The sequence below is a fragment of the Jaculus jaculus genome, chromosome 9 (genome assembly GCF_020740685.1).
Source record: "Jaculus jaculus isolate mJacJac1 chromosome 9, mJacJac1.mat.Y.cur, whole genome shotgun sequence".
Lineage (NCBI taxonomy): Eukaryota > Metazoa > Chordata > Mammalia > Rodentia > Dipodidae > Jaculus > Jaculus jaculus.
The window spans coordinates 115,781,395-115,799,106 of NC_059110.1; the positions used below are offsets into that span (position 1 = coordinate 115,781,395).

Here is a 17,712-nt window from a genome sequence, read left to right on the forward strand (position 1 = left end):
TGTGATGCTCGGGGCTCACACTCCCCCTCCCTGCATGCCAGCAGGAAGCCCTGCGTTAGGATGAGGAGACCAATCCACAGTAGCTGAATGTCTCTACCAACCCACCGCCCCAGAGAGTAGGCCAGGCATGCATCTGCCCCCGGGGGGGCTACGTACCGGGGAGAAGGGGGGCACCTGAAGGCCGCATGGGAAAAAACAAGGGGTTAGATGGGCACAAACGGGGTCCCAGCAACCCAGACATCCCTCCCTATACCAGGTTGTCCCAGAGTCTGGCCTCTAGGTGACCCCCACCCACGCACACACCTGAAGTCTTCTCAGCATACAAGCATCCTGAGCTGTGTGTGAAGCTTTACCTTGATCCCTACGCCCGGCTATCCCTCCTCCACCCCCTCGATCCCCACGCTCGGCTATCCCTCCTCCACCCCCTCGATCCCCACACTCAGCTATCCCTCCTCCACCCCCTTGATCCCCACGCTCAGCTATCCCTCCTCCACCCCCTCGATCCCCATGCTCGGCTATCCCTCCTCCACCCCCTTGATCCCCACACTCAGCTATCCCTCCTCCACCCCCTTGATCCCCACGCTCAGCTATCCCTCCTCCACCCCCTCGATCCCCATGCTCGGCCATCCCTCCTCCACCCCCTGGATCCCCACACTTGGCTATCCCTCCTCCACACCCTCGATCCCCACACTCAGCTATCCCTCCTCCACCCCCTTGATCCCCACGCTCGGCTATCCCTCCTCCATACCCTCGATCCCACGCTCGGCTATCCCTCCTCCATACCCTCGATCCCACGCTCGGCTATCCCTCCTCCACCCCCTCGATCCCCATGCTCGGCTATCCCTCCTCCACCCCCTTGATCCCCACGCTCGGCTATCCCTCCTCCATACCCTCGATCCCACGCTCGGCTATCCCTCCTCCACCCCCTCGATCCCCATGCTCGGCTATCCCTCCTCCACCCCCTTGATCCCCACGCTCGGCTATCCCTCCTCCATACCCTCGATCCCACGCTCGGCTATCCCTCCTCCACCCCCTCGATCCCCATGCTCGGCTATCCCTCCTCCACCCCCTTGATCCCCACGCTCGGCCATCCCTCCTCCACCCCCTCGATCCCCATGCTCGGCTATCCCTCCTCCACCCCCTCGATCCCCATGCTCGGCTATCCCTCCTCCACCCCCTCGATCCCCATGCTCGGCTATCCCTCCTCCACCCCCTTGATCCCCACGCTCAGCTATCCCTCCTCCACCCCCTCGATCCCCACACTCAGCTATCCCTCCTCCACCCCCTCGATCCCACGCTCGGCTATCCCTCCTCCATACCCTCGATCCCACGCTCGGCTATCCCTCCTCCACCCCCTTGATCCCCACACTCAGCTATCCCTCCTCCACCCCCTTTATCCCCACGCTCAGCTATCCCTCCTCCACCCCCTCGATCCCCATGCTCGGCCATCCCTCCTCCACCCCCTTGATCCCCACGCTCGGCTATCCCTCCTCCACCCCCTCAATCCCCACACTCAGCTATCCCTCCTCCACCCCCTCGATCCCCACACTCAGCTATCCCTCCTCCACCCCCTTGATCCCCACGCTCGGCTATCCCTCCTCCATACCCTCGATCCCACGCTCGGCTATCCCTCCTCCACCCCCTTGATCCCCACGCTCAGCTATCCCTCCTCCACCCCCTCGATCCCCATGCTCAGCTATCCCTCCTCCACCCCCTCGATCCCCACGCTCAGCTATCCCTCCTCCACCCCCTCGATCCCCACGCTCGGCTATCCCTCCTCCACCCCCTCGATCCCCATGCTCGGCTATCCCTCCTCCACCCCCTTGATCCCCACGCTCGGCTATCCCTCCTCCACCCCCTCGATCCCCACACTCAGCTATCCCTCCTCCACCCCCTTGATCCCCACGCTCAGCTATCCCTCCTCCAGCCCCTCGATCCCCACGCTCGGCCATCCCTCCTCCACCCCCTCGATCCCCACACTCAGCTATCCCTCCTCCACCCCCTCGATCCCCATGCTCGGCTATCCCTCCTCCACCCCCTCGATCCCCACGCCCGGCTATCCCTCCTCCACCCCCTCGATCCCCACGCTCGGCCATCCCTCCTCCACCCCCTCGATCCCCACACTCAGCTATCCCTCCTCCACCCCCTTGATCCCCACGCTCAGCTATCCCTCCTCCAGCCCCTCGATCCCCATGCTCGGCCATCCCTCCTCCACCCCCTCGATCCCCACACTCAGCTATCCCTCCTCCACCCCCTCGATCCCCATGCTCGGCTATCCCTCCTCCACCCCCTCGATCCCCACACTCAGCTATCCCTCCTCCACCCCCTTGATCCCCACGCTCGGCTATCCCTCCTCCACCCCCTCGATCCCCATGCTCGGCCATCCCTCCTCCACCCCCTCGATCCCCACACTCAGCTATCCCTCCTCCACCCCCTTGATCCCCACGCTCAGCTATCCCTCCTCCACCCCCTTTATCCCCACGCTCAGCTATCCCTCCTCCACCCCCTCGATCCCCATGCTCGGCTATCCCTCCTCCACCCCCTTGATCCCCATGCTCGGCCATCCCTCCTCCACCCCCTCGATCCCCACACTCAGCTATCCCTCCTCCACCCCCTTGATCCCCACGCTCAGCTATCCCTCCTCCAGCCCCTCGATCCCCATGCTCGGCCATCCCTCCTCCACCCCCTCGATCCCCACACTCAGCTATCCCTCCTCCACCCCCTCGATCCCCATGCTCGGCTATCCCTCCTCCACCCCCTCGATCCCCACACTCAGCTATCCCTCCTCCACCCCCTTGATCCCCACGCTCGGCTATCCCTCCTCCACCCCCTCGATCCCCATGCTCGGCCATCCCTCCTCCACCCCCTCGATCCCCACACTCAGCTATCCCTCCTCCACCCCCTTGATCCCCACGCTCAGCTATCCCTCCTCCACCCCCTTTATCCCCACGCTCAGCTATCCCTCCTCCACCCCCTCGATCCCCATGCTCGGCCATCCCTCCTCCACCCCCTGGATCCCCACGCTCAGCTATCCCTCCTCCACCCCCTTGATCCCCATGCTCGGCTATCCCTCCTCCACCCCATCCTCCCGCTTGGAGCCCCGGCGTACTTGATGGTGAGGTGACGACTTTTGGGCACCGAAGCCGGCGGCCCCTTGCTGAGATCTTCCGCGGACTGCTCCAGGGACTTGCTCTTTTCTGCCCCAGAGGCTCCATTGTCTGTACTCTCCATGTCGTACCTGGAGATGCGATGCAAGGGCCTTGGAGGCCAGCACTGCAGGGGACACTTAAGGAGAGGTCGGAGAGACCTGCAGGGGAGGACAGATCTGCAGGAGAGACTAGGGCAGAGGCTGCACTTGGGGCTCTAGGCTGAGCATAGCGGGGGACACAGGGAATGGCCGCCTTTGGCTGGGGCAGGCCTTCAGGAAGGAGCACCCCACCAAGCCAAGTGCAAGTCTCCTGGGCTGGGGAAGAGATGCTGCTTGGGACTGGCCAGAGGAGCCAGTGAGGCCTGGGACACCTGGATTATGGCTGGGAAGAGCAGCAGGAGGGCTTGGGGCAGAGGACTTACGTGACGGAGCACTGGGCAAAGGCCAGGTACTCAAGGAGCACGTCCAGGCCACGGTTCTCCTCATTGAGGAACTCCTGCACCCACCTGCAGAGTACAGGGCTCCCTGAGTGCCAGCCAAAAAGTGGTTCTGCCCCAGTCGGCAGCAAGTAGGCAAAGCAAGGGCCCTTAGGCCACCTTGTTCCAGGAGACCCCACCACACCCCAATATCCATAGAACCAGAGATAGTAGAGGATGCTGGGAGCCAGGTTGGGACACACAGCCCAGCTGTGTGCAAGAACAGAGTGGTAAGGGCGGGGGGTGGGGGGATCCTTCCTAGGTTCAGCCCTGGAGGTGTGTCTGTGAACTAGAAGTCCCAGAGGCTACCAGAGCTTTCTTAGGCCCCAAAGGGGAGATCTAAGCCCAGCTCACCCTATGTGGTTTGTCCTTAGAGAGGTCTCCAGCTCCCGCAGCACCTGTGTGGACTCCTGAACTCGCCTCTTAAACTAGAGTCAAAAAAAAAAAAAAAAGAGGGCTGGAGAGATTGCCTAGTGGTTAAAGCCCTAGCCTGCAAAGCCAAAAGACACAGGTTCAATTCCCCAAATCCACTTAAGGCAGATGCACATGGTGGCACATGTATCTGGAGTTCGTTTGCAGTGGATGGAGGCCCATTCTCTCTCTCACACTCAAATAAATAAAAAGTTTTTTAAAAAAAGAAGTCAGCAGGGTGTGGTGGTGCACCCTTTGATCCCAGCACTCAGGAGGCAGAGGAAGAAGGATTATGGTGAGTTCGAGGCCACCCTGAGACCACATAGTGAATTCCAGATCAGCCTGGGCTAGAGTGAGACCTAACTTCGAAAAACCAAAAGAAAGAAAGAAAGAAGTCTAAGAGAAGAGTCTGGCCTTCCACAGACCCACCAGGTCTTGCTGCACCAGCCAGCAATACTCACCCCTCCCTGCACGCAAGGCCTTTCACGTTCTGCCTCCCCCCCACACACCTGTGCAGTAGAATGATCACTCATGACCTATGTGCCCTGCCCCCCACTGACATGCAGGTGTACACATGTGCATATACACACATGAAGATGCAGGGTGTATACACGTACTGCCACACAGCACACACATCCTTACCTACATCCAGACACAAGCATACACATCCACACAGAGCACCCTGGATGTGTGTATATAAAGGGTGACCACAAACCCCTACATGTAGATATGGAGCACACACATTCATCTCCATTCTCCCCCCACCTTTTACATGGACATACTCAGGAGTGTACACATACAACATATATGTATATGTATATATATGTTTATATGTGTGTGTGTGTTTATATATGTATGTGTATATATAGAGAGGGGGGAAAGAGCCCCAAAAGTATTCACCAACCCCTCCACATATGTATACATGGATACACAGGGCACACATACAAAGCAATACCTGTATACCTGTGCACACCCATGTAAACACGTGGAGGATGTATAAAGGCATCTAGAAAAGTACCTGTCCAAGGGGCACACAGTCCACTAGAAGTAACTTGCACACACATGCACACTTACACACACACTCACTCACACAGGCCCTCAGGAAAAAGTCTGTACACATGGCTGCCTCCGCTGCCCAGAGCTGGGAAAGGAACAGAATAAAAGGGGAGACATCTACCCCCAGATTAGACATCCAATCAGCTGCTGCCTTTCTGCTGACCCCACCAGTATCCAGGTAGCTCTTCAGCTTCTGAATGTAGGCTTCAGGGGGGTTCTTGACTTGAAACCGCTCCTAGGGAGACAGATAAGGTATATGGGGAGAGGCAGCCAGAGCTGCCTAATGGCCAGCTCTCCCCGTGTCCCCTTCTCAGCTCCGGCCTGGGATTTCAGGCTGAATAAGATGCCTTGGATATAGAAGAAAAAAAAAAAAGGCACAAACTCAACACCCAAGAAACTCTGGCCCAGGTCTGGCTTGCCCTTCCTTTGGACCCTCTTGGCAGACTATAGTCCTAGCATTCTGTGGATCCAGAGGCCAGTCCTGCCCTGGGGGGTGTAGGGGGGGGGCTCAGGGCAATAGATGGCACACTCTGCCCTGTCCTTCCTGGGGTAGAGTCCAGGGTAGAGTCAGGGGCCGGTTCCCAGGCAGGCTGAGAGGCACAGCTCCAGGATGACAGTCCTGGTCTCCTGCGTGGATAAGGTGTGTATGCCCTTCTCCTGTGTCCCACAGAGCAACTCCTACCTCCACTGTCCCAGTCCCAACTCTGGCAACGTCTCACACAGAGACCGAGATCGTGGCAGAAGCTCCCCCATCACCCCCACAGGGCTTTATCCTTCCCAGCTCAGAGCCCTCAGATGTGCCCAGATGCGTCATTCCACCTTCTCCTCTGCAGCCTTTGAGCCCAGCTTCTGAGAGGCCAGGCCAAGCAGGGACACCTCCCACCCACAGCCTGAGCCTCTGAGGCACTCCCTCCTCTACCCACATCCCAGCCTTACCCGAGATAGATATGCCCAGCCAATGCATCCCATCCCAATCCATTAGCAGAAGGCTTCACTGGGTCTCAGAGGAGGCCCTGCTCCCCAACTCCCCACCCCCAGCCTTGAGGCCTCCACTTAAAGGCAGCGCCTCCTGCATCCTCTTCAATGAACCTGCAGCAGCCAGGCCACCCCACCCCCACACTGGGAGAGTCCTCTGGGTCCTCAGCAGCTTGAGGGACAGGGGCAGTCCAGTGGGCTGTGAGCCCAGAGCCTGGACCCAGCTGAGAGGCAGCAGTGTGACCTGACTGGCCTTAGGAGGGTGGCTGTTTGTGTCTTCTCTCACTCCTCAGGAAAAAAATAAAAAACGGATAAGTCAGCCTGCTCCTTCCTCCCCCACCAGCAGGAAATGAAGATGCTACACAGGGTGGGAAGGTTGAGAGAGCTTCAGCCACTCGGCATGGTGGCCAACACCTGTAATCCTAACACTGGAGGCTGAGGTGGAAGAATCACAAGTTGAAAGCCAGCCTGAGCTTCATAGCAGCAATATCTTGTCTTAAAAATCGAATCACTAGCCGGGAGCGGTGGTGCATACCTTTAATCCCAGCACTCAGGAAGCAGAGGTAGGAGGATTGCCATGAGTTCAAGGCCACCCTGAGACTACATAGTGAACTCCAGGTCAGCCTGGGCTAGAGTGAGACCCTATCTCACAAAACACACACACACACACACACACACACACACACACACACACACACACACACACCTAATCCTTGAGGGCTGGAGAGATGGCTTAGCAGTTATGTCATTTGCCTACAAAGCCTAAGGACCCAGGTTCAATTCCCCAGGACCCAAATAAGCCAGAAGCACAAGGTGGTACATGCATCTGGAATTCCTTTGTAGTTGTTGGAGGTCCTGGCACACCTCTTCCCCTTCCCCCCACCCTCAAACAGATAAATAAAAATAAAACCAATCCTTGAGAGCCGGGTGTGGTGGCACATACCTTTAATCCCAGCACTCAGGAGGCAGAGGTAGGAGGATCGCCGCGAATTCAAGGCCACCCTAAGACTCCATAGTGAATTCCAGGTCTCCCTGGGCTAGAGTGAAACCCTACCTCAACAACAACAAAACCTAAGCATGGAGGAGGTAGCTCACTGGCAGAGTGCTTGCTTAGCAGGCACAGAGCTGGAGGTTCACTTCCCAACATTGCAGAGGGGGACAGGCAGCCTTCAGTAGGGGTTGGTGAATCAGAAGGTTTCTGGGGAGGCCAATGCCTGGGGAGGGAGTATTCAGAGTCCCCCCCCCCCCAAGGGGCCCTAGCACCTCCCTAGAAACCACCCCATGCACAGCACCGGCAGGCTCCTCTGCCAGCCTGGCATTTCCAGGGCAGATTCCGCAGGGCTCCCTGCACGTACCTGGTCACAGATGAGCTCCCACTTCTTCTCACTGTCATACTGGCTGAGCAGCTGTACTTTGTCGGGGGGCAAGTTCATGTAGCTCTGTGGAAGACAAAGACCCCTGAGCCCTGGGCTCCAGCACCGTGGGTAAGGAGAGAATGGGCATTTTCAGGGAATCCATGAAGCGCTCAAAGGTGTGTCGTGCTCTCACCCCAGGAACTAAAGCAGTGTGATCTACTGAGCAAGCCAAGGCCCAGAGAGGTGGAGACCTTCCCAGGGGTGAACAGCTAGAAAGAAACCCAAGGCACTGTCTGAATCCAAGTCAGACTGGGCTCTGCCAACCCCACTCACATCTCCTTCCTGGCACACCTGCCATAAGACAAGAGATGAGCACGTTTCCTCAAACACCCCTTGGGATCCGATGTTTTTCCCATCGGTGATAAGGAGGCATCGCCTTTACCCCAAATCAGGCAGGAAGCAAACAGGGAGCCATCTTCAGCCAAGCTCAGGCAAAGCCAGCAGTCACTGCCTTGTTCCCACATGTCCCCAGGTGCCATGTGGACACAGACCCGGCCCAGGACACTGGTACTCTGGACCAAGGAGGCTGACGGCAGGGTGTCGGCCAAACAAGGAGTTCTAGGCAGGCTCACAGCCACAGAGGTGGGGGGATTTGAGGGACTAAGGCCATTCAGCCACAGAGTCACGTGCTGGGACTCCCCAAGGGACCTAAGAAAGGTCATCAGAGTTCTGCCGGGGTCTTCCTCCCTTGGCCACAGCACCCCTGTCACCACCACAAGGCAGGTATAGAGCCCAACCAGGACTGTGGATTCAACCAGGTATTGCCAGAAACGAGGGCTCCCTGGACCCCAGAACTCAGCAAGTCTTCTTAACAGGCCCAGAAGACAAGGCTAGCTCATCCCAATATGGGAAACCCAAGGTTTAGTGAGGACCTATGTGTGAGGCTACCAAAGAATTCACTATGTAGTCTCAGGGTGGCCTCCAACTCATGGCAATCCTCCTACCTCTGCCTCCAGAGTGCTGGGATTAAAGGCATGCGTGCGCCACCATGCCTGGCTCCAAAGCCAGTTCTTAACCTCAGAGTTCCTAGTTTAGCTGAAGTCTCCACTGAGGATGTGGGAACCCCCAGGGAGCCCAAACCCAGAGTCAGGCTATGTCTTTCAACCCACTATAGTGGTTTAGACAGCATACTGTCTGACTCATGGCTCTGAGAGCAGACCTAGAGCAGAGAGGAGCCACACCCACCTGAGGCTGGATGGCCAGCTTCCTCTCTTGGGTGCTAGGCCTAAGTCTGGAGCTCTGGCCAGACCTCACCCCAAAATCACTGCCTTGAGTCAGCCTCAGAGAACAGGAAGCTGGGTGTTCTCAGCCCGTATTGCCTAAGCTTTCCTGCCGGGGCCCCATTTGAGAGGTGAAACTGCCCACCCACCGAACTCCAAGGCCATCTGAAAATCAGACAACATCATCTCTGTCCCCATTGCAAAAGTGAGCCTGGCCTGAGCAAACTGTCACACCAGGCCTGCTCCCGCTACATGAGAGGAACTGTCTGGACCAGGTATTGAAACTCTGGCTTGGGGGCCTGCTCTGCTAAAGGGGGCCTGTGACACTCTTTGCCCTGCCTATCTGATCCATCCCCTCTCTACACAAAGGGACGGTGGCTGAGGCGCTGTCAGGCCAGAGGCAAAGAGGAAGTGGGAGACCAGATGACATCAGGAGCCTGGAGCAGGGGCTAGCACAGTAGACAAGGGGAACACTACACCCCATCATCAGAGCCTTCGAGGGGATGGCCTTCCTAACAGGGGTGGCCTAGGCCCTCAACCCACCCAGGAACGTGTCTGACTCTAGAAAGATCCAGTGATATTTCTAGTTATAATTGTGACTTCAACAGTCAGGGTAGATGGCCAGTTTCACCTAAATTGAGTTTTGTGCCAAGCACTGTGCAAAGCTCCCACGCTGCCAACCACCTCCTGTGTCCACCACTATTGTTGGCACCATCACCATGCCCATCTCACAGATGCAGCTACAGATTAGTCCAGTAACCTGCCCAAGGTTACCTACAAAGCCAGCAAGATGGGAGCTGGCTGGCTCTGAGCCCCAGTCTGGGCTGAACTCCCCCCATAACCACCTCAAGGTTAGTGCTGGAGACACTGCGGGGTGGGGAGGGCTTGGTATGCCTGGCCCAACAATGGCAAAGGGCAGAATACCTCTTGCTCCTTCCCCACCTGGGTCTCCTCAGGCCCCAGACCCACGTGCCAGCCTGCCAGACGAGCTAAATTTAGGCTCAGAAATCAGAAATAGCTCTGACAGCGTGGAGAACTCATTAGCAGCTGCTCCCAGGCTGTGGCTATGCCTGTGCCCGCCCAGGACACGGGCACACAGGGAGTGGGAGAGGGGCCAGAACATGCCATGTGCTCAGGGTGAGGTGAAAACTCCCTGAAAACAGAAGCCAAGCCCCTCAACAGGGCCCTCAGCATGAAGGCCACACTGTGAGCCATAGGCTGGGGGAGCAACTAGATGGCTGGCTGACACTGCTCTATGGGGCAGGAAAAGACAAGTGGTCCACATGTGTAAGAGAGGTACACCCACTTCCTGAGAGGGTGGGGGAGGGGCAGCTATGACATGCAGGGACTGGATCTGGGTTCAAAAGACCCAGTCTCCGGGTCCACCTAGCCCTTCTCAGCCTCCTTCAGCCTCAGCTTCTTCCCCTGTAAAGTGGCATACTCACGGAGGACCTGGGAACACTTTTAAGAAGCTATGCTTTGGGAAGCTGGAAAGAAAGATGGCTCACTAGTTAGAGGCAAAGCCTACTGGCCTGGGTTCAATTCCCAAGCCACCCATGTAAGCCAGATGTAAAAGTGGTGCAAGCATCTAGCATTCATTTGTAGCAACAAGAGGCCCTGGCACACCCATACACACACACACACACTCACACATACAAATAATTTCTTTAAAAAAAAAAAAAAAAGAGCTATGGCCGGGCAAGGTGGTGCATGCTTTTAATCCCGGCACTCGGGAGGCAGAGGTAGGAGGATCACTGTGAGTTTGAAGCCAGCTTGAGACTACATAGTGAATTCCAGGTCAGCCTGAGCTACAGTGACACCCTACCTCGGAAAAAAAAAAAAAACATTTTATGAGGTCTGGAGAAATGGCTTAGCAGTTAAGGCGTTTGCCTGCAAAGCTAGAGGATCCTGATTCGATTCTCCAGGACCCATGTAAGCCAGATGCACAAGAGGCACCATGTGTCTGGAGTTCATTTGCAGTGGCTAGATGCCCTGGCACACCCATTCTCTCTCTCCCTCCCTCTTTCTCTCAAATAAATAAATAAAATATACGTTTAAAGAAAAAGAAAAAGGCCTAGAGAGTTGGCTTAGCAGTTAAACGCTTGCCTGTGAAGCCTAAGGACCCTGGTTTGAGGCTCAATTCCCCAGAACCCACGTTAGCCAGATGCAGAAGGGGGGGGGCAGACGCATCTGGAGTTCATTTGCAATGGCTAGAGGCCCTGTTGTGCCCATTTTCTCTCTCTCTCTCTCTCTCTCTCTCTCTTTCTCTCTCTCTCTCTCTCTCTATCTATCTATCTATCTGCCTCTTTCTCTGTCTGTCACTCTCAAATAAATAAATTAATCTTAAAAATCATTTTATTTATTTGTTTCAGAGAGAGAATATGGGCACTCCTGGGATTCCAGCTACTACAAACAACTCCAGAAACATACACCACCTTCTGCATCTGGCTTATGAGGGTCCTGGGGAATTGAACCTGGGGTCCTTAGGCTTTGCAGACAAGTGCCTTAACTGCTAAGCCATCTCTCCAGCCCAAGAGCTGTGCTTTGATGTAATAATATTCTTCGGTGACCCAATTCCAAAAGGAAGCATCTCATACATCTGGGGCACAAGAGGGGTGCACAGAAGGCCTTGAGGTAAGGATGGTAGAGTGAGCCAAAGCTTATGAAAACATAGAGACATAAGAGAGACCTGGCTCCATGGCTTGGCCAAATCTCAACAGCCCATTTCCCTGCATTTCTTGAACTTTGAGTTAGACAGATGGAGTTTATCGTAGGAGGTGTGACCAAGCAAAGGAGCTCATAGTATGCATAGTGGTACATGTCTATAAACTCAACACTGGGAAGGTAGAGTAAGAAAGATTGTCACAAGTGTGAGGCTAGTCTGGTCTACACAGTGAGTTGTAGGCCAGCCTGGGCTCCATAGCGAGACCTTATACTAAAATTTTAAAAAATAAAAAAAAAGAGCTGAGGGCTAGAGAGATGGCTTAGAGAGTTTAAGGTGTTTGCCTACAAAGCCAAAGGACCCAGCCTTGATTCTCTAGTACACACATAAAACCAGGTGCACAAGGTAGGGCATGCATCTGGAGTTTGTTTGCAGTGGCTAGAGGCCCTGACACACCCATTCTCTCTCGATCTGCCTCTTTCTCTCTCCCCTCATTCAAATATATATATGTAAAAACAAAAATCCAGGTGTGGTGGTACATGCCTTTAATCCTAGCACTCAAGAGGCACAGGTAGGAGGATCACCGTGAGTTCAAATCCACCCAGAGACTACATAGTGAATTCCAGGTCAGCCTGAGCTAGAGTGAGACCCTACTTCAGGGTGGGGGACAGGGGGAACAGCTGGGCATGGTGGTACACACCTTAAATCCCAGCACTTAGGAGGCAGAAGTAGGAGGATCACCGTTGATCGCCACCCTGAGACTACATAGTGAATTCCAAGTCAAACTGGGCTAGAATGAGACCCTACCTCAAAAAAGCAGGGGCTGGAGAGATGGCTCAACAGTTAAGGTGCTTGCCTATGAAACCTAAGGATCCAGGTTCAATTCATCAGTGCCCACATAAAGTCAGATGCACAAGGTGACGCATGCATCTGGAGTTTATTTGCAGTGGCTGGAGGCCCTTGTGCACCCATTCTCTCTTTCCCAAATAAATATTAAAAAGAAAAAAAAAAAAAGAGAGAGACAAAAAGAAAAGAACTGATTCCGTTCTTTATTCTGTGGGAATGTGGGGGAACCATCTTCTTCCCACTCTGGCCCTACCTCCTGGAGTTCCATGAAAGAACCCTAGTTTCAGCTTATCCAAGCCCAGCCCATGTGAACGCACACCATGAGCCTCCCCCGCTGGGCACGGCCTGAAGTGTTGACTTCAGAGACGTGGCTGTCCCAAGGGGGCTCCAGCCACAGCTGGACACAGCCACACCCTACAGTTTCGCTTTCAATTTGTACAGAATCTAGGTCCAGCCCCACCCCTCAAGCTCCAGGATGGTCCTGAATGTGGACCCCCAATCCCAGTGTTAGGCCTGCCCCAGCCACGGAGTTCCTCAGCCTGAGGAGCCCAAAAGCCAGATTCACCCCCAGGTCCCACACCCCACCCTAGGCACACACTTCTGTGTTGTCTCAACCTTGGCTTTCAAGCTCTCTGCACATATGCAGAAACAATCAATTGCATCCACTTCTTAAAATCCCCAGACACAGACTCTCTGGAGCTCTTGTAAGCAATTGCATGGCTTAGAGGAAGCAGTGGGGTGACCCGCCCTGCTTCAGGTGCTGAGAACCCCAAAAGCTACCAGCTTCTCTTAGTCTGATCTCCAGGATCCCTACAGCCGAAACAGGGACAAGTAGGGTAGGAGCCAGGACACCAGGCTGAGGAGAGAGAGAGAGTAACACTGACAATAATAAGAAGAAATACTCCCGAAACATTCTTCTCTGGGCCAGGTGCCATTCTAAGGGTGTGACGTCCATTGTTCACTCATTTATATGTTGACAAGTCTGCAAAGTAATTTCCATTACAATCTCCACTTCACATATGGGGAACTGAGGCACAGAGACATTAAGTTACTTGCCCAAGGAGATCTAGCTGGCAAGCACACTAAGGAAAGTCAGTTTTGAGGCAGAAGAGATGGCTTAGTGGTTAAGGTGCTTGCCTGCGAAGCCTAAGGGACAAGGTTCGATTCCCCAGAACCCACGTCAGCCAGATGAACATGGTGGCACATGAATCTGGAGGTTGTTTGCAGTGGCTACGGGCCCTGGCAAGCCTGTTCTTTCTCTCTCCACCATCTGGAATAAGTGAATAAGTAAATAAAAGCTGGGCGTGGTGCACACACTTAATCCCAGCACTCTGAAGGCAGAAGAGGATCTCCATGAGTTCTAGGCCAGCCTGAGACTCCACAGTGCATTCCAAGCCAGCTTAGGATAGAGCAAGACTCTACCGTAAAATAAATGAATAAATAAATTTAAAAATAATCAAAAACAGTTTTCTCAGATGAAAGAGCACCAGGGTCCTGGCCCACCGGGGGTCTTCTGCAAATAGTCCTGGCCCTAGTGGCCCCCATTTGAGAAACCAGGAACAGCAAGCATGGCTTCCTGCCACCTAGCACCCTGTACTTCCTGTTGTTGCCCACATTGAGCTCTTACTCACTGGGGAAGCCCCCCCTCCCCAGAACACTTCGTGTGGGGAAGTGGAGGCCTCCTACCCCTCCTCACGCGCACACTGCCACCGTTAGCACCACGCCACCCCACCCTCCAGGAGAGCTGGGCCCTCCCTCTCGCGGTTTCCGGCCACCAGGCAGTTTTCAGTCTTAGGCGGCTCCTGACCTGTGCAATGACAGGGAGGGTGCCTGGCCTGTGGCAGCTGAAGGCCAGATGGAGCGGAGAGGGAGGGAATCTTGGGAATGCTTGTCCACTGGGATGTTCTTACTTGGGAGGAGATAAGACGGGGACATCCAGGTCTGCTCCCCTTGCTCCTCTGACAGAGCATTTACTACGGATACTTGCTCCTGACCAGGCACTGGGTGCTAAACCCTCCACTCAATCCTGAACCTCAATAATCCTAGGCCATCCCTATAATGTTTATATAGTATTCTATTCTCTCTCTCTCTCTCTCTTTTTTTTTTTAGGTAGGGTCTCACTCTAGCCCTGGCTGACCTAGAATTCACTATGTAGTCTCAGGGTGGCCTCAAACTCACAACGATCCTCCTACCTCTGCCACCTAAGTGCTGGGATGAAAGGCCTGCACCACTAGCCCAGCTTATTCTCTTTTTATTTTATTTATTTATTTGACAGAGAAAGAGGGAGAAAGAGAGAGAGAGAGAATGGGTATGCCAGGGCCTCCAGCTGCTGCAAACTCCAGACGCATGCACCCCCTTATGCATCTGGCTAACGTGGGTCCTGGGGAATTGAACCTGGGTCCTTTGGCTTTGCAGGCAAATGCCTTAACCGCTAAGCCATCCCTCCAGCCCTTATTCTCTTTTTACACATAAGGAAAACTGAAGCTCGGAGAGGCTAATTTGCCCAAGGTCACACATATAACAAGTGACAAGGGTAAAATTCATCTGCCAAACTGCATAACTCCCAAACCCAGGAACCTTCCCTGCCTTTGCTCCTGAGCAGTCTCTGTCCCCTCAAAAGCAAGGAAGACCTAAACCACCTTCTAGAACTCTGTATTCACAGGAAAGAATGCAGAGGTGGCCTCAACAGCAAGGGCACCTGCTGCCGCTCATCTCATCCAGCCCTCTGCCAACCAGCCCCAGATGCCATGGTGAATCATGCCCACCACATCCCTACATCTCCAGGTCAGCATGTGCCAGCCCTGCCTGCTGGGAATGTCACCCATGGCTTCTGCCCAACCAAACGTCTCACCACAGGGTCACACCCCAATAAGATTCTCTGAAGAGACAGCCCTGCTGTGGGAGACACAGGGCCTGAGTGGCCCAGAGCTGCCTGCTCCAACTCCCTCTGCCCCAACCCACAGGAGGAGCTGGGTGCAGACATACCCCAGTCACAAGCTGGCAGAGTAGAGACCAACAGCAGCCTCAGAAGCTGGAGGCAGGGCTTCCAGGACCCACACCCTGTTTGGTGTTCTCCCAACTGCCCTACACTGTCTAGCCAAGTGTCCATGTCCCTGGCAATCAGTAAAAGCGCCCCAGAGAGGTAGACCCTACTCCAGCAAACTTCACTCCAGATGGCACAGCCCTTCCTGGGTACAGCATCACTCAGCCTTACACAGACATCACCAGGCACCTTCCTTAATCCTTTCACCCTAAGTCCATAGGCTCGGCCCTGTCTGCCCTGGCAGATCATGCTTGCCCTGTGGCCGGCTATGCACACAGAATCCCTGGCAGTCCTAGACACAGTGCCTTGCCATTCCAACCCCTCACCCCACACGCTTCACAGGAAAGGCACAAAGGCGCTGGAAAACACCCAACCTTGGGCACGGGCGTAGGAGAGGCGCGAGCTTAGAGCCTAGCTGGCTGGTGTTCCCATCATCACAGCAGGCCCTTGTAGCTGGGCAGCCATCGCTCCTCCACCGTTGCTAAGGCAGCAGCCAGAAACCCTAGTTCAACCTGCTCTTTCTCCCCACTCCAATTTTAAGCAGGGCACTTCTATCTCTCAGGAAGACAGGGCTCTGCCATCCACCTTTGCATGGGAAAGGGGCTCCCTATACCTCCTGCCTTTCTGGGGGCACCCCAAATCCAATGGCCAAGAGAGAAGGAGTTGGGAAGGGGGTAGAATCCTACTCCTCACCAGAAATGCAAGAGCCAAGTTTATGAGACAGGAAGAGGTTCCCTGGGGCCATGTGACTATCCCCAAACACATAACTGAGCTTCTCCCATCAACAATGGGAGATCCCTAGGGAGGGTCTCCACATCACCCTCAAGATCTTCCCCTGCTAGACTCGGTAGGGACCCTAGAGGTGGGAGTCAGATGGAGCCACACCCTTTGCCAGGCCTGTGGGCTCACCAGATCTTTTTATTGGGGGGCGGGTAGGATCTCACTCTAGCCCAGGCTGACCTCGATCTCACTATGTAGTATCAGGGTGGCCTCAAACCCACAGTGATCCTCCAACCTATGCCTCTCGAGCGCTGGGATTAAAGGTGTGCACCACCACGGCTGGCCTCACCAGATCTTTTGTGCCAGGCAGTCTCAGGCAGAGATTAAAGTTATCACCCCAGGGTGGGGCTCATGCCCCTGCTGGTGGGACAAGAGAAAAGCCAGTCACCAGCCAAGTGACCTGAGGTTGGGTTCATCCTGCCCACAAGCGGACAAAGGACTGGCTGAAACCTCCTCTGGAAAGAGATATGTGCGCAGGCTGGTGCTCCAAGGACCCTGGAGGACATGGGGTCCCAGAGGATGTTGCTGCCCTACATGTCCACCCAGCTACCAGGACACCCTCGATGATCCATCCCTGGGCCTTCCGTCTATGCCCTGGCACTCAAGGGCTCCCAGTGGCACCAGCCAGTCAAGTCACAGCTGCAAACCCGCTCAGGGCAATTGGGTTGCACACCTGCCTCAGAGCATCTCCACCTGACTTTGGATTTTCCATGATCTTAATTATTCACATGGTTCCTCGCCGTTGGTGTAACAGAACAGCCTGGGCTCTGAATCTCGCCTGCAAAGCCTGCCCCACCCCTGTCCACGGCACAGACACTCATACACCGGGGGAGAAAGGCAGACCCATGCCCCTCCCCAGTCTGGCTGGACCCATCAGGAACTCCCCTCCCCCACCTGCTGAGCTCAGCTGAGCTTCGCCAAAGGTTTGGGGAAGAAGGACTTAGGGGCAGGTGGAGCAATTCAGAAGTCAGGGGCTAGCCTGGGGTGAGGTGTCCCTCAGAGTCCTAACTTCTCCCTTAACCAAGCAGTGGTGCCTTCACAAGGACAGCTCCCACTCCATTCCAAGGCTACTCTTAACCTTCTCCTGGAGGCAGCAGCAGCAGCAGCCAGAATTGCCACGAACTGCTAGAAAGGGACCCTTGGAGGTCATGCAGAGAGAGGGTCTGTCAAGCAGGGCTTAAAGTCCTGCCAGCCAGGGAGGAGAAATGCTGTCTAGGGGGTGTAGGGGACAGTGAGTGGAACCAGGACCTCTCTGCTGCCTGCACCTCCCACGCGTGCTCACCCTCAGACCCGCAGTGCCTGCTCACACTGGTTAGCGGCCCTGGGGAAACGGCCCGGTGTGAATGCCTGTCACCCGGTGTCCAGCAGTGGAAGGCTGACAGCACACAGGCCACCGGACAACTAGTTAGAGAAGGGCAGGGAGAGAGCTGAGGTAGGGAGGGGGAAGTGAGAATGAGTGGCCGGTTCCCTTCCTGCCTTGCTTCTGCCTCCCACCAGTCTCAGAGACCCCCGCCTGCACTGGAGTGCCTCCCCCCCGCCCCGCATCCCAGCCCAAGCTGATGGCCTAGACTCCGTCTCCCCCAGGTCCTCTCCATTTCCCACGCAGGTGACAGTGAAGGGGGGGGATACTGCCAGACTTTTGCTCTACTCCAAGCCAGTGGGGCCAACCCACCCGGACCT

The 17,712-nt window shown here is 55.3% G+C and overlaps 1 protein-coding gene across 4 annotated transcripts in view; it reads right to left on the reverse strand.

Moving 5' to 3' along the window:
- Fmnl1 (formin like 1) overlaps positions 1 to 17,712 on the reverse strand; it is a 34,748-nt gene that overhangs the window by 16,215 nt on the left and 821 nt on the right. For 2 of the 4 annotated variants that reach the window (XM_045159592.1, XM_045159594.1), the window contains exons 2-7: positions 7,422 to 7,505; positions 5,213 to 5,326; positions 3,979 to 4,052; positions 3,571 to 3,654; positions 3,110 to 3,238; positions 157 to 174 (exon numbers count right to left, since the gene is read on the reverse strand). In XM_045159592.1, the coding sequence (XP_045015527.1) occupies positions 157 to 174; positions 3,110 to 3,238; positions 3,571 to 3,654; positions 3,979 to 4,052; positions 5,213 to 5,326; positions 7,422 to 7,505 (503 nt within the window). The remainder of the gene's footprint in view (positions 1 to 156; positions 175 to 3,109; positions 3,239 to 3,570; positions 3,655 to 3,978; positions 4,053 to 5,212; positions 5,327 to 7,421; positions 7,506 to 17,712) is intronic. The other 2 variants (XM_045159593.1, XM_004655325.2) reach the window with 1 other exon arrangement.